General features: G+C 45.8%; 1 protein-coding gene across 1 annotated transcript; it reads left to right on the top strand.

Annotated features, from left to right (window-relative positions):
- The first annotated feature begins 2,631 nt into the window (after positions 1-2,631).
- On the top strand, positions 2,632-19,206 carry IL22RA1 (interleukin 22 receptor subunit alpha 1). The gene is made up of 7 exons (XM_035120142.3): positions 2,632-2,920; positions 6,323-6,455; positions 11,733-11,911; positions 13,098-13,285; positions 14,851-14,986; positions 16,209-16,342; positions 17,414-19,206. Exons 1-7 carry the CDS (start codon positions 2,878-2,880, stop codon positions 18,386-18,388), a joined length of 1,788 nt encoding a protein of 595 aa, XP_034976033.3. The 5' UTR covers positions 2,632-2,877; the 3' UTR covers positions 18,389-19,206.
- The last annotated feature ends 3,013 nt before the right edge of the window (positions 19,207-22,219 follow it).

The following is a 22,219-nucleotide window of genomic DNA, read 5'->3' as shown; positions in this document are numbered from 1 at the left end:
CAAGTCCAAAAAGAGGCCATTGATGATGAGCAGCTGTATATATTAAGTAACAGACCTGTTGGTTAGCTTCATTTGTCAAGGAGGTGGATGTGGCTGCTCTTTGCTCTAGGAAGTACAAATGAGTGATAACCTCTCTATATATACGTATATCACACGCAGACAAGCAGGTTACTCACCACTGTAATGTCTGTAGAGTTGCCTTCAGCAAGCTAGTAACCTCTAGATGTTTGGAACTACAATTCCCATCAACCCCAGTGCTAGCTGACTCTCGGGTCTTGCAGAGCTCTGTGCAAGGGGTTTTGCAAGACATAACTGTCAGCTGACTCTCCAGTCTTGTGAAGCCTGTTGGAAAGTGCTCCACTTGACCTGACAATCGGCACTTAGTGGGGTCTTCTGGAGTGCTTTACTCGGGTCTTTGTTGGCACCACCAATCAGCTGATCAGTAGTGCCTGCAATCCCCTTTTGGCTGAACCAGGTCTTTACCTGCATCACACCAGAAGTCAGATATGTCATCAGTTGTCGGGCAAGTGGGTGTGGTGTGGATAAGATGGCCAGATCTGGAAGTTTGGTGGGCCTGATCAGACCTTCAGACTGGAGGTTCCCTACCCCTGGTGCAGGGTCTGTTTGGGGGCAAAAACAAGAAAATGCACCGAGGAAACAAAGGCAAAAGAGGACACAGATTTGCACGAAAATTGTACATGGTAATTTATATGCATAGATGCAAATCAGAAACAATTACTATAAACAGAAATAGTGGAGAAGACTAAGGTCAGCTGAATCACACCTTCACTGTGCAAAGCAGATGCTCTACCACTGGGCTATGGCCCTTCCTTGAAATCCCATTTGCCATAAAACAGGGGTTCTCACTTGCACTTCAATCACTGTGAGCCCATCTAAATCCCACTTTGTGACAGATTCACGGCAATGTCAGTTCTGTCCCTCTAAGCAACCTCCCCTCTCCCTGCAAACCACTTAACAACCTTTTTTGCATCCAAACCAAACTGAGCCCTTTTCCATTTGCTCTTCTTTGCCATGCAGAAGGCAAGGCGCCCTCCAGAACTGGGATGGGGAACGTGTGGCCCTACAGATATTGCTAGACTCCCATCAGCCTCCACAAGCATCAGCATCAATGATCAGGGATGGTGGGAGTTGTAGCCCAGTGGTGAGGAACCTCTGACCCCCACAGACCTAATTTGAGGCTGTTTTCCCAGAGTCATGTCCACCTGCCCTACACCTGATGTCATCAGGTGCAAGGCAGGTACAGCCACCGCTCCCTGCCCAAAGAAGGGTTTGCAGGCACTGCTGATAAGCAAAGCTCTATTCCTTTGCCTGAAGTCAAATGATAAAGGCAAAGGAAAATGCTTCACCTGATACGGTGGCATCAGTTAATTGACAGGGGGTGGCCCCACCCACCTGCCAATATGGCCCATGGTCATTGGAGAGGCCAAGATTCAGCCTGCTGCCTGCATTCACTTCTCCACCCCATTGTAGCCCAACAATATCTGGAGGGAACAAAGTCTAGAGACACACCCCACCTTTTAAATAATATCCAATGCACATATAAAGTGCATGACTCCCCCCCCAAAAAAAATATCCTTGGGAATTGTAGCTCTGCGAGGAGCAAACTACAGTTCCCAGGATTCTCTGGGAAGTCATGTGCTCTAAGTGTGTCTTGGAAGTGCTTCAAATGTATGGTGTGGACCAGATGCAAGTTGTTTTAAGATAATGTTAAGTATTCAGAGGATGTAGCTTTCAAACAAGAACTCACATTTTATTTAATACTAGCTGTACCCAGCCACGCGTTGCTGTGGCTAATCCCTGTGACTCCCCCCACCCCACCCTGTCCTGACCCATGACCCGTCCCGACCCTGTCCTCCCCCCACCCACCCCCCACCCAGGGGAGCCCCCACCTCCACTCAGGTCAGTCTGTAGTTTCGCTCTTGTTGAGAAGGGGTTTGGATCGGGGCCAGGCCTAGCTCTGCAAGTGGGGGGGGGGCGGAAGTGGTGGTGGTGGGCCCGGCCTGGCTCTGGACTGGCCTGGTGAGGTAGGAGGAGGGGGAGGGGTGTGTGAGGCGCCAGTACACAAATGGCGTCTGTTCCTTTGGCGTCCACTGGAGGGAGCCATTTCTTCCCCACAAATTCATGTTTTTACCTGTGACAGGTGCCACCTTTGTGTGTTTTAAGTTTATGGAGACACTCGGGTATTGGAGTGGAACGTTGTGTCCAAATTCGAAGTAAATCGGTCAAGTGGTTTTGGAGAAAGGTCATAAAACACAAACCTGGACCCTTTACATTTTTATATATAGAGATTATTATTTATTTTACTTTATAACTCAGCTCACCTCAGGCTTAGGAATGCATGACTGTTGCTTTTTTAAAAAGCAAACCAAAGTAAAAGGCTGTTTCAAAATGCCATCTTGACACTGTCTTCCCTTGTGCTGGCTTTTCAAAAGGGTTTTTTTTATTTTCACCAGTGCGACAGCAGCTTGCGCGACAAGAATTGCAGAAGTTCCGTAGCCACAGGCTGAGGTGCGGAGCCGTTTCTGCCGGTTGAGGTAATAGTAAGTGGAAAAGGAAAAGGCCACTAGACCAGAAAAACCAGTTCCTGAATTCTCGCGAGGAATGTCAGCAGGAAGTCGCTTATCAAGAAATATGCTTGGCTTGGCTTCAGAATGTTGGATGCCTCTCTGGCACGTAAGCAAGGAAGAAGTCTCCAATGAAGATCGCTTGATGTGTTGCAGTGGGAACAGAGTTACTGTATTATCTCTTCAGCCTCTTCACCAGCCCAGCTCCCAGAATTTGGAGCCTTCCCAAATTTATTCAGCCAGTGTTGAGGACAGCTAGCCCCATACCACGACTATTTGTGCCGTGCTATTAATGAAGGAACTTCTCGTCTTCTGGGCTCTGTGCTCCCTAGTGGGTGAGTAACCAACCTTTGACTCCTCTTTATTAAAGCCTCTCTTCATGATCTCTGAATCTCTTTAAGCTGTAGCGAGAGTTTACCAAGCGGGCAAACGTGATCTCCATGGTTGGTTCTTGCTCCCATTAGCTTTGTTACGAGCTTACGCCCTGGAGTGGCATTGTTCCCATAGCTTCGGTTGTTCCAACAGTCAAGCAGGTAGCAACAGCATTCATCTATGGCAACTGGGGCCAGTGGCAGACCGGGGGTCTCAAAATTCAGCAATGCCTTGTGTGGTGCCAAAATTAAGCACCCCCTACCTCTTGCCTTCCATTCTACAGCATAGTTGCAGCATCCCCTGCTGCGCTCTCGAGGCTCTGCGACCAAGCAAGTCACACTCCCCTCTATCTGCCTCTGGCTAGGGCTGCCTACACATGTCTAAACCTTCAAAACACATTCTTTCCCTCCAACAACCCTGGTACTGTAGTTTACACCTTCACAGTGTTACAATTCCCCTAAATCCTTAATACCCTCAGAGCTGCCATTCACAGCAACCCTTTACAAACTACAATGCCCATAATTCTTTAGGGGGGGATGTGCTTTAAATGTATAGGGGTTTGCTTTTGCTAATGTTTTTGTTTTGTGTTGTTTATCTTATTTCTCTCTCTCTCTCTCTCTCTCTCTCTCTCTCTCTCTCTCTCTCGTCCTTTTCTCTTCTTTTCTAGTCCTAATTTTATTGTATTATGGAAATTTTAAAAAAAATCTGACTAATCTTAACTGTATAAGGGTTTGACGGTATGGTATGTACTAAGCCTAGGATTTCAGTCCTAAAGGGGAAAGTCTTCCTCTCAATAGATAAGTGGTCCCCAACCTATCTGGGGCTGGGGAGGGTGGGGAGCAAAACAGAAAGCTGAAATGAAATCAAAGAATGTCTTAGGTCAAAGCAGGAGAGTCCAAGCTGGGAGTTGCGAATAGTTGTTTTTCCTTTACCCTCCATGGGTGGTTTTGCCCTTTGAATAGGGAGGGATGTGGGCTAGACTCTAATTCTCATCCTTAATGCAATTTGCTGCTTGTGGGACTCTGACAGTGTACACAACACACTTTTAAAGCACACACACAACCAAGAATCCCGGGAATAGAAGCTGGACTCATTGAGAGAGTGGGCTCCGAGGAGGTCCTTTTGCCCATGGGAACTGCGAAACCTGGAGCCAGCATCAGGGATACCAACTTGAACAAAATATTGGGGGTAAGCCCTGCCCCACATAATCAATCACAAGACACGGTACGCACACAGCATTAGAATGGCAATGCCTGTCAACTTTGGGGTCCCCAGACCCCTAGGAGTTGACTCCTACACAGTGGCATAGCAAGTCCAGATGGTACCCGGTGCGGCGCCTGTGCAGCACCCCGTAAGGACTGCGCATGTGTGGCATCCCACACGTGCACATTCCGTATGGGGTGCCGCACATGTGCAGTCAGTATGGGCCACTGCTGGCATGCGGCAGCCTTACGGGCTGCCGCTCGCACATGGGGGCCGTATAGGACTGCACCTCACAGGCTGCCACTCATGCACAGCGGCCTTACGGGCTGCTGCTCGCGCATGGTAGCTGTATAGGCCGCTGCACAAGCGGCACCCCGTACAGACTATGCATGTGCGGTATCCATGAGTGTGCACTCTGCACACGGTGCCGCTGGCGCGCACTGGCCTTATAACTACTGCTCGCACACGGCTGTATAGGCTGCCGCGCAAGCGGCACACCGTATGGACCGCCCAGCAGGAAGGAAGAAGCAAAGCGCATGCCGGCCAAGCAGGTGAGTGAGCAAGCCAGCCGCTGCCATGCCAAGCAAGGCTTTTTACTGGGTGGCGGGGCTCAGCTTGGGAGTCGCGGGGGGGTGCTGAGTGTCACCCCCCCTCCAGGGTGGCACCTGGGGCAGACCGCCCCCAACGCACCCCTTGCTACTCCCCTCCTCCTATAGTCAACACCCAACATGGCAGTTTGCATCGCTGCCATGAGGCGAGGGTAGTGAGGTGGGGGAAATCCCAGCTGCATGTTTTTTACTTCTACAATTCTAAAAAGCAACTGTAAAACTTTTAAACAATGCTGTATTTCCTGATCACTGTTGCCAAAACACCGCTCAGCTGAGAATGCTTGACAGGTTTAAGGCAATAGCTGACTCTCCACCCGAAACTGTTGTTTGTTTGTTTGTTTGTGGGGCGGAGAGCCCATTTCAGCCCAAGGCAGCCTTTTGAAGGGCAATGTGCAAGTGGTGGGTGGGGCTAGAGGCAAAAAGTGAGCAAAGCAATGAGTGTAAATGTTACCTTTGTACAGCAAGCTAGTTTCTATGCACATCTCTCTCTCTGTCCTCCACCTACACAGGCAAGAAACATTATCAGAGTCCAAGGAAACTTTCCAGTGAGGCAAAAACCCTCAAGGAGGGGGCAAAGTGGGGGCCTGGGAGGGTGGGTGGCCCACCTTAGGGCCAGGTAAAGAGGTATGGAGTCCCCACCAGCCTGAGTTTTATTGCATTTCTACACCACCCTTCCACCTACAGAATCCCAGAGTAATGTAGAGCAACATTGCAACAAAAAGCAGCAAATAAAATTCTCTAAAACAGGGGTTCTCAAACTTTGGTATGAGGGGAATTTCGTTTGGGTTCACATTCTGCATTCGTTCTGTGCTCCCACTGCTGGTTTGGGAAGCGGTGCACACATGACATTAGCCACAAACATTAAGGTGGGTAATAAATGTTATCATTATCCATATCTACCCTGTCATTTCTTATGAAATACTGTATGGGGGAAAAATAGAGATGGGGGATAAATTTGATTCAGTTCACATTAAGAGCTGATTCTATCAATTTCGCATTTCCCTAAAACAATATGAGAACTAAAACAGGGTAGTTCATGGAAATTCGCAAATATCAGAATTTTGCAATACAGTTCTCCAACCACAGATGGTTTATAAAAATGCATATATTAAGGGAAACTTTGCCCAAAAAATCAATATATTAGTTAAAATAATATACTAGATGCATTATATTGTGAGGAATTGCTTGCAGAAATGTGTCCGTTAGTCAAAACTGCATGCAAAAATATATTTATTTGCAGAATTACACACAAACAGGCTGGAGAATTTTCATGCGGATTTTTGACCCCCAAAAAAATCCACCAGTTGTTGAAAAAATGTAGTGAACTGTATTTAAATTTTGAGAAATGAGAAACTGAGAGAGCCAAAATGGATGGATCCGTCCATCCCTTGTTTCAATGTGCCATTGTCCCCCCGCCACCAGCAACCACCTTTAGTCCGAATTGAGAAAAAGGATGGCCCTAGCTTCCTTTTAAGTTGGTAAGATATACACAGCCCAAGTACAGAGACTGCACTTTCTGTTAACCTCTAATAATCATTTTTTTCTTCATTGTAGGGAATTTGCTAGCAGAGAGACCACCACTCATTCAACAACCAATCTTTTCGTCCACAAACTTTGAAAATATCTTCACTTGGAAGAGCTGGGGGGAGCCACTTCCAGGCACTGTGTACGATGTGCAGTATAAGAAGTAAGAGGACTATTCCTTCTCCTTATTTGGTGTGACTGTTGACTGTTATTCTTTGAACCCCCAGATATCTCAGATAGGGAGAAAAATACTTTGCTGTGGGAACAGCATGTGTCAGGTCCAGGGAAGAAACAGACATTTTGCTGCCTGAGGCAATGGGCAAGATGATGTGTCCTCCCCATTCTAGAAACAGAAGCCAATTGGACTTTTCAGTACTGTCAATGGGACAGTGTCCTATGCCACATTTGATGGCAGCAAGTACATATGGACAAACACAGCTCTGTCCTGTAAGAGAAGGGGACAGTTGGGGGGCGGGCTTAGAAGGGGACTGCCATTGTTGGCCCGCCCCCAGTATCTACCATCTGAAATGATAAGCGTCTCCACCCCCATCGTTCAGCCCAGGCACTGAGATCCAGCGCCGAGGGCCTTCTGGCGGTTTCTTCATTGTGAGAGGTGAGGTTACAGAGAACCAGACAGAGGGCCTTCTTGGTAGTGGCACTACCCTGTGGAACACCATCCTATTTTTAAAAGACATCTGAAGGCAGTCCTTTTTAGGGAAGTTTTTAATATTTAATGCTGTATTGTTTTAATATTCAATTGGGAGCCACCCAGAGTGGCTGTGGAGACTCAGCCAGATGGGCAGGGTACAAATAATAAATTATTATTATTATTATTATTATTATTATTATTATTATTATTATTATTATTAACTTATCCTGCCTAATGGTTGAGGCGGCTCCGGATATGGCCATATTTTGAGGCTGTTGTGTAGCTTTAGGTTCTCACTAATGGGCGCTGACAGTCCCAATTATTACATTTATAAGGAGCTCAATGTGGTATAAATTGATCCTCCTATCCATTTTATCTGCAAAATAGGCACGTTAGGCTGAAAGGCTGTAATTTGCCCAAGATCACACAGAAAGCTTGATAACTGAGTATGGGTTTGGACCCCTGTCTCCAGCACTCCAACCACTGTACCACACTGCTTGCCTTGTACCAGTATTGCAATGTGAATACTCCCAGTGCAAGGAATTCAGGTCACGCCTACGTGGCAGGGTGCAGAAATAGTTTTACCATTTGGAATGCAACTGGCAAATGAGAGGCAGCCTTGAGGAGCTGCAATGCCACTGTAGCTGTGGGAGGAACTGATGCCGCTTTCAAGGCTTGCTTGCTTCTCCTTGCTCAGCATGCATGCGTGTAAACAAACACGGAAGTACACACATTCACCCATCTGTTTTCCGTGGATTTATGCAAAGTATTTGAGGGTTCTTACAAAGGACTCAGCTACATTAGAGAACAAACAAACAGTGTTTTAAATGTGTTATAAACATGCAACACCAGATGGTGCTGTAGAGCAAAAAACTTTGTCTATGCGATTTTACATAGAGTTTTTTCTTTCGTTATAACGATTGAATTCATGGCTTATTTATAGCATTTCCCCCTGTGTGTAGATTCAGCCCCAGTCAAGTGCTCTTGCATAGAGCACTTGGGCATTATCCGTTTTGTTGGTTTGTTAAAACCCAACTAATTCTACACTATATTTCTGCAATATATATATTCCGTACTATATTTCTGCAACATAACTGTATAAGTATTAATGCAAAGTATCCTTTTATACACATTGCTGTAGGTATCTGTTTATCTGCTGATAACTTTAGGAAACTTGGAGTATACATATATGTGCATAAAACACATATTATAATAATGCATAAAATATGCAAGAATTATTCCTATTCTGGCAGAACAGATAAAAAAGAGCCCTCTTTTCATCATGCAGGCCCATGTTACAGTGGACTTCATGCTGTTGCACAACCTGAATGTTTTCCAAGAAATGTAAAATGAGCAAATACATGTCTAACTCTGATGACTGGGGTAGGGGTGGCGTGTAAACAAATCCTCTTGATGACAGCTTTCACCCAGTTTGCTTCCATCACATTGCTGAGATAGCTGATGTCTCCCCTGAAGTGCACCGTACTTTAGATCTTCCTCTGTTGCACAAGCTGAAGAACTTGGCACCCGGAAACTTTTCTCCTTTGATCTTTCCAGTAAACATAACCCTTTGGATGCAAGCCAAGGATGGGCTATGAAATTCTCATTAAACCTTAATATCTAAATTGAATATTCATTGCAGCAATTAAGCTGGGTGGGACATGCAGATAAATTACACCACTGCCTGCTTTCAAGATGCAAAAGAGGGAGGAAAAGAGATACCTGGATTTGATTTGAAGGGCACCAGATAGCTTGAGAGCTACACACACACACACACCCTTTTAGGGAGCACCCACCAAAACATAATGAATGCATGACTGATGAAGAGTTTGGCAATGATGAAAACATATTTATGGCTTTCGCAGTAAGTGACACCATCTCTTTAAAAACTTGCCCTCCTCTTCCACAAGCATATTTACCCACAAACACTTTCGCAAAGTTGGTAGCAGACAGTTAAGTCTTGTCATCTTTCTGTTCTGTAAACCTATGAGATTGCCGCCAGAAAGTCTGGAGGAGGAGGAGGGTTATTCCTCTAATCCTGCTGTTGCTGCTTTGCTAAAGCTGCAATCCAAATCCTAATTACACGGAAGTAAACACTGAACCCAGTAGGACTTAATTGTAAGCAGACATGATTAAGATTGCACTGTAAGGTGGTGACTTTTAAAAAAAAACTCCTCACCTGAAACCTTGTTTGCTCACAAAGGCTTTTGGAAAGTTGGGAGGAGGTTACGGTCAATCTCCGACCTATAAAGACACCTGGTCTCCTCTTAACTGCAGCTTTGTTTTGCTCGCAGGGGCTTTTAGAAAGTTGGGAGGAGGAGGAATTTGATTCACTTCTCATTTTAAAGGGAAACTACCCAATTTTCACTTTCAGAAAATAATATGAGAACCAAAACCCATCCACTGAAATCCGCATCTCTCCCAAATTTGCAACAATGTTTCGCAAAAATGCATTATGTTAGGGGAAAGTGTGCATAAAAACACATATATTCATGAAAAGAACATATAAATGTGTGTTATATTGGGGGGGGAATTGCTCACAGAAATGGGTCCATTAATCAAAACCGCACACAAACGTGTTCATTGGGAGAAAATTGCACTAAAATCCTGACAACTTTTCATGGTGAAAAATTGTAAATCGCTGAAGCGATGCAGAGAACTGAATCAAAGACTGGGAAAATTAGAAACTGAGTTCCATCCATCCATCCCTACCATCAGGTAAAATATGGCGGGCAAGGTCTACTACATGGCAACATGGTGCCCTCCAGATGTTGCAGCCAGCATGCCTAATAGCCAGGTATAATGGGAGTTGTAATCCAAAGAACCTGTTGGCTACCTCTGCCTTAGTGAAACACCCACCCCTTTGCCCAGGCCTTGTGCTTGCTGCGACGGTAAAGAAATGCATCTGGTGCCATCACAGCATTGTTTTCACTGTGCACTGAAGACAAACCACTCTATCCTAGCCTTCTGACCTATATATTTTAGGACCTACTCAATTTCCCTTTCTATTTCCCCCCTATACTTTTCTGGCATTATCTTCGATGTAAATTCTTTTAACCGGTTTTAATGTCATTGGGTTTTGTTTTGTTTTTGTGCTGCTGCAACCCAGCCTGGGACTCTGCAGCTCGGAAATTAGATAGCAGCATAACTAAAATGGTGACAAGCTGGCACCCCAAGAGAGAGCCTCCCCCGTTCTACATATTTTGCATGCCTCATTCAAGGGAGGCATATGAGAGGAGCCACTCCTCCTGTGCCAAGGATGATGAAACAAACATCTTGCATTGCACCCCATCCATGAGATTCCTATTGACAAAGGCCACCAGCTACCAGAGTGGTGGGGAAGTATGCTCTTCTTCCTCATGTTATTGTCATTATTTATTCAGTTTATGGGACCCAGGTGGTGCTGTGGTAAAACCACTGAGCCTAGGGCTTGCTGATCAGAAGGTCGGCGGTTGGAATCCCTGTGACGGGGTGAGCTCCCGTTGCTTGGTCCCAGCTCCTGCCAACCTAGCAGTTCGAAAGCACGTCAAAATGCAAGTAGATAAATAGGAACCGCTACAGCGGGAAGGTAAACGGCGTTTCCATGTGCTGCTCTGGTTTGCCAGAAGCGGCTTTGTCATGCTGGCCACATGACCTGGAAGCTATACGCCGGCTCCCTCGGCCAATAATGCGAGATGAGCGCGCAACCCCAGAGTCGGTCACGACTGGACCTAATGGTCAGGGGTCCCTTTACCTTTATTCAGTTTATAGCCAACGCTTCCTCCCAAAGGAGCCCAGGGCAGCAATGGATGGCAACCAGCCGTCTGAAAGTAAGGCAGTGGCTCAATGTATGCAGAAACAGGTACAATCCCTGACATCTCCAGACTGCGCCTAGAGAGACCTTGGTCTGAAATCCAGGAGAGCTGATGCCAGTGAGTGTAGACGATACTGAACTAGATGGACCCAAGGTCTGATTCAGTGTAACATGACACCCTCTGCTCTTTGAGTTTTCTTAAGGACACCATTGGGCTGAGGGTGAAACCTGCCTTCTGACCTTAGTAACCCACATTGTGTGATGTGATCTGCACTAATTCCACTGTGTCCCAGGTGGCAACTTGTTTGACCCCTAAAGTATCTGTCACATGCCACCTTAGCATTGTTTAAAAAGGAAGCTTTTTAAAAAGCAAAATTGTCATAGAGATTGGAGGTGGGAGCTGCCTTGGTAATGTTAAAGGCGCTGGCCAATTGGTGCTGTGCAGTGCTCAGTTCTGCTGCTTGCCGAACCAAATAGGTTCCTGAACTCAACCCTGGAGTGAATGCTGGGCTGAATGCAGAGAGCTCACTTCCAAATAGGCCCAACTGCTCCAAAACCTTCTCATCTTATTTGTTTAAGCTGGAATCCTGGCAACAATAGCACAGCCAGCCAAGTGTCTGGTAGCATCGCAGCTTGCAACACACTGCTCCATGGCAGATCCAGGCACGTGTCTCTTTTTCACTGATGTCTATCTCAGACCTCAATTACCTTCCCTGTGGTTTAACAGTGACGTGTGCTGTCTTTGCCGCTGCCTGCTGTTCTCCACCCACACATTGCCTAAAGCAGATGGGGAGCAGTGATTGTGGGGGAAGCGGTGTAACTCAGAGATAGAGCATCTGCTTTGCATGCAGAAGGTCCCAGGTTCAATCTCCGGGTGGCATCTCCAGGTGAGGCTGGGAAAAACACTAGCCTGAAATCTTGGAGAGCTATTGCCAGTCAGCTTGGATAATACTGAGCTAAATGGGCTTTTGGACTGACTCAGCTACCTTTGTTCATAGGTACGGGGATGCATGGCAGAACAAGAGTGAGTGCCAAAACATCACACGGCGCTCCTGCAATCTCACGCTTGAAACGGAAAACTTCACCGAGTGCTACTATGCCAGAGTGAGAGCCACTGTCCCGAACTGTTGCGTCTCCAAATGGGTCGAGTCTTCAAGATTCTATCCCCGGGAAAACAGTAAGTGGCTAATATTGTAAACCAGGGTGGGGAACTTCTGGCCCAGCAGTCAAATGTCTACCAAACATAGCTGCCAAGTTCTCCCTTTTTTAAGGGAAATTCCCTTATGCTGAATAGGCTTCCTCGCGAGAAAAGGGAAAACTTGGCAGCTATGCTACCAAAGCACCTGTCCCTCAAAATTCTTTCCAAGCCACACACCCTCTTCTTGAGTTGCCTTGAGTTCTACTTTAGTGGGAAAGTGGGACACATTGTTAAAAAGTAAACAAGAAAATAAACTCCAACAGTTGTAGGATGTCTCGCCACTATGGCACTATGATGGGGTAAGATGCGTTTGTTGAAATTCTCCCTTCCATACAGTAGTGGAAAGCTGCAGGAGTAAGGTAAACATGTTCCCCAAAGACAGGCCTCATGCTTCTTTAAGAAAGCTGCCTCATTCAGCAGGTGCAGCTATTGCAGGTTGTGTGGATGTTGCTGAACTACAGTTCTCATCACCTGTGGCCATTGGCCGTGCTTGCCGGGACTGATGGGAATTGTAGTTCAGCAACAACTGGAGGGCCAAAGGTTATCCACTCCTGTGTTTTGGTCCTCTTCACACTGTTCTGACACTCATTGCTTTCCCCAAAGAATCTGACAACTATAGTTTGTTAATGGTGCTGGGCCAATTCCCAACACCTTTAGCAAACTGCACACCCCAGGATTCTTGGGGAGAAGCCATGAGTATTTAAATGGTACTCTTGGGTTGGGGAATTGTTTGGGGGGGTGTTGTTGCTGTTCTTGATATTAATTTTTAATTTATTTTATCTTAACTTTATTTTAGATCTTACTATGATTTGTGTGCATTTTTTTCAATTTGGTTGTGTATTTTTTGATGTTTTCTTTATGGCTGCTTTTGTTGTGCTGTAATTATGTATTTTTCATGTTGTGAGCCGCCTTGATCATGGTTTGAACTGTGGAAAGGTGGGATACAAATAAAATTATGTATATACGTATGAATGTTTTAAATACATGGTGTAGACATCATGAGAGGGCCAAGGGTGCTAACCATGAGAAGTCAGTATTAAAGAAACTGAGCCATTTTTTAAAAAATGCCTCAGTTATCCAGTTCTCAAAACTACTATCACTAAACTTAAAACAAATCCCTTTTGTTTTCTCACTCTTGCTCTCTTGCTCTCTCGCTCTCTCCAAGCCATTATTGGGAGTCCTGATGTGAAATACACACCCAGTGTTAATTCGATAAAGTTCTATGTACAACCTCCTGCTACCCCTCTGAGAGACAAGGATAATCAGACCCTCACTGTCGTAGACATTTTCAGTCAAATTGGAATGACAGTTGAATACGAATTAACGATACATTGCCAAAAGACAAAGAAGGAGGTAAGTGGGGGGGGGAACAGGTGTATGAGAGAAAATGGTAACTTTGGAGAAAGGACCTCTGACCACTAGGTCCAGTCGTGACCGGCTCTGGGGTTGCAGTGCTCATCTCGTGTTATTGGCCGAGGGACCCGGCGTACAGCTTCCAGGTCATGTGGCCAGCATGACAAAGCCACTTCTGGCAAACCAGAGCAGCACACGGAAACGCCGTTTACCTTCCCGCTTTGACATGCTTTCGAACTGCTATTGTAGCAGCCCAGAATGGGACTCCCAGGCTGAAGGAAACTTCACCACGCAGCAATAGAGAAAAGTTGAATTGAATTAATTCGGGGGGGGGGAGACTCCACATGATGATGTAATGCACGCCCCCCAACACTAGGTTGGCAGGAGCTGGGACTGAGCAACGGGAGCTCACCCCATTGCGAGGATTCGAACCACCGAACCCCGTCGCAGGGATTTGATCTGCCGACCTTCTGATCGGCAAGGCCTAGGCTCTGTGGTTTAACCCACAGCACCACCCGCATCACTTGGGGGAAGGAACCCAATTCTTATTTCTTTTTGACCATTGTTGTCAGTCTCAAGAGACAATGGAATGCACTTCTGGGGGTGAAGTCAATCTGCTGCATTAGCAACACTGAAGTGACCTCCCCAAGGTACAAGCCTGGACAGTGGGCCCAGATGACAAGACCCCTCTCTCTGCATTACTGATGTGGTCCAAAGGAAAGCAGAGCAATATGTCTGGCACCAGCTCGTCTGCAGGAGTTGCTGGAAGGAGGTGTACAAGGCACCATCCGACTGTCTTAGGGACTCCACTCTGGATTTGTGTAGGGTTCCCTCTGTGGCGGAATAGTGCCTGATGATGATTCACTCCCATGATAGGCAGGTGTTCCCTGGGAGGCGGAGCTAGACAGCGTTCTAAATGGAGGGGGAACAACCGTTGAAAGGGGAAATTGTTTTGCCAAAATGTGTGGATTAGGCAAAACGCATAAAAATGTGTGGATTAGGAGTAATTTGTACTAAAACATTCATGAATTTTCACAAGGGCATTTTTTTAAGAATTGCAAACATGTGGAAACATGGAGAACTGAACTTCAGATTGGAGAAATGAGAAACTGAGGGTAATCAAAAGTTTCAGCTTCAGTCTTTAGCTCTGTGTGTGTGTGTGTGTTGCTATACATATTCACGTGGAAACACCCTTGTTTTATGAAGTGTCAGGACTAAGTTTCATGTTATGCTAGTTCACAGCATGCAGCTACATCTTCTGTTTTTCCCGAGTGAATCAGAGGTGCAAGGATCCCTGATGGTCTGGAGAGGGCAGGTTTATCCCCAGCTGCCACCAGGAGTGGAAATCAGGGGATTGTAGCCATGTAGGGTTCTGATCTGGTATGTCATAGTTGGGTACCAATCAGGGCCCACTGCAACTCTCGTTAATTATGGGAAAACAGAAGACGCAACTATATACTGCACATTAAGCATAACATACAGTTTGGCTCTTGGTCGAGCTTTGAAAGTAGATAACATAAAGTACCACTTTCCCTCCTTAAAATAAAATCTCTCTCTCTCTCTAGTGGGTCAAAGTTAACAACAACAATGAATTTGAAATCTCTGACTTGTATCCCAACACCGAATACAATGGAACAATACACATAAGATATTCAGACAAAACCAGCAAGCCTTATGTTTTTTGGGCAAAAACATTATCAGGTGAGACATTGTTATGAAATGCTGCCAGATCTTAGATACTTAAAACATTAGACACGAAGCAGTCACCACAGGCAATTTTCCCATTGTGAACCTAGTGGTACAACTTCCCTCACAAATGAATGTACCAATCCCCAGTCTTGCCTGCCACAAATGAGTCTATGGGGCTCTTTGTCTTTCCCCCCCATCTCAGTGTATTTATTTATTTTACACAGGTACATATACCTTTCCATGGGTGTGAGTCAAGCCCTTATCATAACAACAAGAAAGCCACAAATATTTTGCAAACAATGAAACACTGCTTGAGGGATTTGGAATGGGTTGGGGATGTCGCAAGGGCTAACCAAGAGGCATTAACCAAGAGGCGTGGTTCACAGCAGGGTGATTAAATTACACCGGGCTGAAATCCTGCAGGAGACAACCCTTGTTCCACCACAACATACTGGGGACACCAGGAGCAGGGAGCAGGTTCCGTCTCACAAATGTTGAGACCTGTTACCTGCCCTCATATAAATAAAGAGTTATCCTTCATTCCTGTGGGAAAGTGTTACCCTTGTGGACACGACTATAAAACTGCTCCCCCTCCATTCCTGCCCCTGGTGCTCCAGGTTCTTTGAGTGTGTACAGAGGTACACTGCCCTCCCTCTGGGTACCTTTGCCATTCATGGCCTTTCTTTCTGCTCTCCAAAGTAAGGGCATTTTGCTGGTTCAAAAAGTAAAGGGCCACATAGCTCAGTGGTAGAGCACCTTCTTTGAATGCAGAAGGTCTCATGTTTCACCCCCAGCATCTCCTAGTAAGGCTGTGAAAGACCCCAGTCCGAAGCTCTGGAGAGGCGCTACCAGCCAGTGTAGACAATTCTAAGATAGATGGACCAATGTTCTTACTAAGGCAGCTTCCTTTGTCCCTATGGACATTCATCACTTCCCTTTACTTCGGCTGGAAAGATGATGATCCTTTATAAAAGCTCAGACCAGTTCTATGAACTCTTGAGCCAGAATGACTAGACGATGTTACTGGTAGGTAGCCGTGTTGGTCTGATGCAGTAAAAAAAAAAAAATCCTTCCAGTAGCACCTTAGAGACCAACTAAGTTTGTCATAGGTGTGAGCTTTCGTGTGCATGCACAAGAAGTGTGCATGCACACGAAAGCTCATGTATGCCATCTGTTCCTGCCCTCTCAACTCTCCTGGTCTTGCTATCTTTAACGGTTTGTTTTCTCTCTCCAGACACCACCTGGTTTGCATATTTGTTCTATTTGTTCGCAGTAGCTCTGATTGCGGCAGTATTGATCTTTGGAACAATATATTACTTCATTTACAAGTATATTAAACAGCACACCGCACAGCAACCCACGTCTTTGGTATGTACTGTAACACACCCACACACACCCTTATGGAAGGTTGTTGGATTTTTTATTAATGAGCCCCTGGGCTTTTAATTGCTGGGCATTGTTCATACATAAAAGAGTAGCGCCTGAAGGGCAAGGAGAAGGCTGTAGCCCCCACCCAGGAATGCTGGAGAAATTGCTGCACTGCCCGGGTTCCTAATACACGCTCGAGTTGCGAACGTGATCCGTGTGGGAGGCACGTTCGCAACCCGCAGCATTCGCAACCTGCAGCGCCACGTCTGCACAGGTGTGGGTCGCGATTCGGCGCTTCTGCAAATGCACAAAGTGTGATTTAGCGCTTCTGTGCATGTGCAAGCGCTGAAATCCAGATGTAACCCGTTCCGGTACTTCTGGGTTCGGCACGGTGCGCAACCTGAAAATGCACAACCTGAAGCGTCTGTAACCCAAGGTATGAGTGTAGTTTGATTTCTCTTTTAGGAATTTCTTTGCAAGAGAGAGAGACTTGGTGGAATGGTTACTCTTGTGAACAAAACATGGCAGTTCTTGGTGTTTACTAACCAGGAGTTCTCATATTTTGGCTTGGCTTAGTAGCCATCTGTAATTTTTGTGGTTGCCATTAATTTCTCTAAACCCCTCAAGCTCTTTGGCTTACACAGAGAACTCAGGAGGAGAGACAGGATCATTTTGCAGTGGGCTTTGGATAAAATAGAAGCCCATTATGAAAGGGGATAAGAACACTCTCTCTCCCCTCCCCTAAATTCATGGAAGGTTCCCTGAGGGCAAAGTTGATTCTCACCCTGAACAGAATTTCTGCCCAGAACAGAATGTGGTCCTCAGGCTGATAGAGGTTCCCCTTATCCCTGCTGTAGTCAATACTGACCTAGATGAACCAATGGTCTGACTTGGCAACTTCCTGTGTTCCCTGCTGGCCCCACGGCAGAGAGTGAACTTGATTGCTTAATGCTGGGGACTTCCTGCTTCACCACTCGGTCTCTCCGCCACTCTGCTTCTTTATCTCTCTAGCTGCCTACATTTATGCCTATGCTTATTTCTGGCAACTAAATTTAATCTTTTCCCTTATAGGATTTCAAGGATATTTTACGCTCCCAACCTCTCGTGCTGAGGGTAGAACAAATTCTGAACCCCTATGATTCGTGCAAGCCTGTCCAACTTACTATAGAGAAAGACCCAACACAGATCACCCAACTGGGGGCACTGGAGGACCAGGGAGTATTCAGCCTGCCAGAAACAGCTTACCAGAAACAGGCCAATGCACCACTGTTCCAGACCATTGCTCGGCCTGTAGGTTATACGCCACAAATGGCCAAGAACCCACCATGCACACAAGGTCCTTCACCTTTAACATATGGAGTGTGTTTTGAAGGCACCAGCTCCACCAAAGCAAATTCTTCAGCAAATCAAGCAAGGAAGCTCGGTTCTTTAGCTGAGGGCTCCTTGAGCAGCGAGCGTTATAAAGCACAGATGCCAGAACAGATCAAAAGAGAATTGTGGGGAAACAAGCCCCCACAGATGCCCATGCCTGTGTTGGGAGATGCAGAGCGAATTCAATGTCTGCTGCTTCAGGAAGACATGCAAGATATGCCACAGCTGCTTCCACCCCTTCTGGAAGAGAGAGTACCTGCCACAACAGGCGAAGAGACAGGGAGCTACAGAAAGCAGCCTGCAGAACTGCAACTGTCTGCGGTGGAATTCAACCAAAATGCCATCTCAGATGGCAATCTTCTGTCAAGCATGCCACCATCCTTGTTTTCACATCGCACCTGCAGCAGCCTCATTCAAGATCAGAACCCTGGGCAGTGGGTGGCCTGGGATTTGCCAGCCTGGACGAATCCCCAGCATCAGCCTTTGGGGTTCCCTGTATCGGACTGCATAACTCAAGTGAGCAATGGGTTGGAAAACAAGCCTGGGTCTCTTGGTACAAGCCCAGATACTTTAGACTCTGCCCACAGCAATGGGCTCTTCACAAGCATGTTCAGAGACTTGGAGCTGAAGGTGCAGTGGGATCAAGCACCTGAGGAAAATGCAGACGCTCAATAGTGGTTAACACATCCAGCAACTGAGGAATGGAGCGAGGGGAGGCGGTAACACAAGGGACGTGGAAATGTCTCCCTCCAAAATAGAGTTGAAAGGAAATGTCTTTTCCCAGCTGTTCCTGAATCCTCTGGGTGAACCACACTTCAGCCCATTAAAGGAAAACTAAATGTGATTGATAGGTACCCTGCCAACTGGGTGGGTACTGTTGGCATGGTTATTCCCAGGTGATTCTGTCCCTCACACATAGCTGGTTAGCTTGCACAAGGAATCCTGACAGTGCTGGTCCTATCTTGTGGCAGATACCTCCAACTTGAGTGGGGCGTGGGAGGAAACACACAGATTAGCCTGCCTTTGTTTTAATTGCAGTTTTGCCTGCAAGTCGGGAGGCGACACTTTACATGGCATGGCGATAAGAACGACCGACTGCTCATGTCAGCAGAAGAAGCTGCTGCTGTTGAGCAGGAAACACCAGTGTGGCACCCATGGGCACCAGGGTGGCCGCGAGTTCCTCCTATGGTGCCCATGAAAGGTCTCAGTAGAGTTCCACCAAACAAATCCAAAGTGCAAGCAAGAGACTAATGCCTCCAACATTTTGTGGACCCATCTCTTTTTCTGCTCTTTTAGGTGGCAGCCATTTTGTGGCGTGTCACATACCCACGGCAGCCATTTTCTGACTGGTGTCTGTTTCGCTCCTGAGTTAAAGGGACAGGAACAGAAGGAGCAGAGACATTGGTGACGCCTCCCCAGTTCTGTATTACACGGGGGGCGCGGGAGAAGTATGTACTATCTTTGTACTTCACTAATAAATATTTTTATTATTAGCCTGACTTATTTTCAGTCTACAGAGAGCTAAGAATTGTATTTATAGTTCAAAATAGCCTATACCCTTTGAGGAGTTGTCTGTGTTCCAAACTTCACAGCTAACTTGATCCTGCAAAATGCACTGAACCAAACAACCAGGTCCAAACACAATGTAATGTAAGGAAAGTGTTATTAATAAATTGCCTGAGGCAATGATTCCATAATTCCATGGAAGGGTGTATACACTCAGATGATTAATTTTCTGGAACAAGTATAAAAACATTGAAAGAGCTCTTAAAGGAAGGAAGAATTTGTTATGTACTAAGCTTGGATCCTAGAACAATAGGCAAGTAGGATCCTTGAATGCAACAACTGATTGGCCTGCAGGAAAAGACCAATCAGGCTCCAGGAGGGAAGCAGAATCAGCCAATCAGACGGGACTCATTGTGTAAATAATGTATATAAAAGCCTGAGGTTTTTTTTTTGGGGGGGGCATTTCTATCACTGTTTTACAAACTGCAATAAAGAGTCACTACAGGACTCTGAGTATATTTCAGAATTACAGCCAACTAAGTTTGTCCATAAGCTTTAATTAGCTTGTGTTTAAGTAAAGAAATTTACCGGTCCAGTCACGCTTCCAGACGTAAATCTTCCCTTTCAGCAGAGCTTTGTAGCACAGCGGCAAAGAGTAAGGTGAGTCAGCAAGAGTTAATTCAGGAACTCTGGAGCATGTTGCAAACTCAAAAGGCTTTATTTACAAAACGTAGCCAGGAGATAAGGCAGACATTCTTCATCTCTGGCCAAGTAAAAACTTAAACAAAACTGTGCCTCAGTGTACAAACTTCAGGCATCACTCCTACACACAGCAACCAAAACTAAGAGATAACACTACTGAGAGAAAAAACGCTCCTAAGAGAGAGAACACATCAAGGAACTGACTATTTATACAGGCTGTCTTACATTCCCGGATGCTTAATTAGGTTCAGCTGCTCAGTGTTTAGAGCGACTAGTATAACTTAACCCTTTAATACCAACACCCCCTCTCGCTCGTGACACTGAGCTGTAACAAACTTAATTCAAATTCAGACCTGAACAGAAATCTTGATGTGATTGCAAACTTAATGCTTTTGTAAAACCATCTGCGAGATTATCTTTACTCGGGCAGTACTGTAGCTTTACCAAACCTTGTTTTACACTTTGATAAACGTTTTGATAACGGATGTCAAGATGTTTCGTATGTGCCTTGAATTGTCCTGATTCAGCTAATCTAATGCAAGGTTGATTATCTTCCCATATTCTGATGGGTAGAGGACATTCCCCAAACAATTCCTGAACCAGTTGTTTATAGAACTCAAGTTCTCTGCAAACATCAGACACTGCAGTGAATTCCGATTCAGTGGAACTTAAAGCTAAGAGTGATTGCTTTCGCGATCTCCAACCAATTAATGCATCTCCAAATTTTATAGCCATTCCTGAAACTGATTTTCTATCTTGTCCAGCATCTGCCCAACTGCTATCAGCCCAGCATTCAAGTTCTGTGCTGCCCTCTGCTGACAGTTTTAGGCAAAGACTTTTGGTAGTTTGGAGATATCGCAACACTCTTTTTACTCCTTGAATGGATGGTTTTTCAGCTTGTCTACATAACATATTCACAGCGTACGTAATGTCAGGCCGAGTCCACTGTGCAATGTGGAGTAGACTGCCTATTGCTGACTGGTAAACCTCGGGGTTACTGAACTCTGCTTGTTGCTCGGCTTGAGCATCTTTTACATAACTTAGTTCCATTGGGGTTTTTACACCAGCACATTTATCCATTTTAAATCTTTCTAGTAATTGTTGGATTTTAGCCTCTTGGCTGAGCCAATAACTTCCTTTTTCATCTTGCTGTATTTTAACTCCTAGATACACGGATACAGTGCCTAGAGATTTTAGCTTAAACCTTTTCCCAAGTGTTGTGGCAAACTTTTGTGCACATTTATCATCCTTTCCACAGTACAATAGATCATCAACAAATATCAGAACCGCTTCTTGCTCACAACCAGCACTTTTTAAGTACAGACATGCGTCTGCCATGCTCTTCTTGAACCCCATGCTCTCTAGAGCATCAGATAAACAGACATTCCAGTTGCGGGCAGATTGTTTCAGCCCATAGATGGATTTGTGTAGACGCCAGACCTGGTTTGGCTTGTCTCCCTCAAAACCTGGCGGTGGCATCATATACACTTCCTCCTGTAAATCTGCATTCAAATAAGCCACATTGACATCAAAATGAAATAGCTTGTTTCCCTTCTTAGCTGAAGAAGTTAAAAGCATTCTTAATGTCTCTGACCTCGCAGTAGGGGCATAGATTTGGGAATAGTGTATGCCTTTGCGCTGCGAAAACCCTTTGGCAACTAGTCGGGCTTTGTATTGCAGCTCACCAGTGGTTGTGGGCTTTAAACGATATACCCATCGACATCCCACTGCTTGTTGGCCTTTTAGAAGTTCAGTGGATGTAAACACACCGAGAGACTTCATTGAAGCCATCTCTTTCTCCATCGCTTCCTGCCACTTTGCAGCTTCTGAGCATGAAAGCTGTTGTACCTCTGTGTAGCTTTCTGGCTCACATTGGGCTAAATTCACATATACACTTGTCACTTTAAACCTCTCTGGTGGTTTGCCCTTTGTGGTGCGTTTGGACCTACGCAATTCCACCTCTTGTTCCCCCTCTGACTGTTGGCTGTCAGAACCTTTCTCAGACTTTAAATCTGGATGCGCCTCTAGGGATAAAGACCTTCGTTTAGATAATTCCCTTGGGCTTGGCGTTGTTGGCGACCTGCTGCGCTTTTTCTGCCTGCTAGGTCTACCTGTGGGCGATGTCGGAGCACTCCTAGACTCAGGCTTCTCTGCCTTAGGAGATGTTCCTTGTGCATGGTCAGAGTCTACATCTGAACCCTGTGCACCATCATCTTGTTCTGGTTCACCAACCTCTGGATTTTCCTCTCCAGTGTGAATTCCTAAATCATCCCTCAAAATATCGGGGTTACCATGCAA

Source organism: Zootoca vivipara, chromosome 6, assembly GCF_965207765.1.
Source record: "Zootoca vivipara chromosome 6, rZooViv2.hap1.1, whole genome shotgun sequence".
NCBI lineage: Eukaryota > Metazoa > Chordata > Lepidosauria > Squamata > Lacertidae > Zootoca > Zootoca vivipara.
Note: the sequence above shows the minus strand (reverse complement) of the source record. Positions and strands in the feature narration are given on the sequence as shown.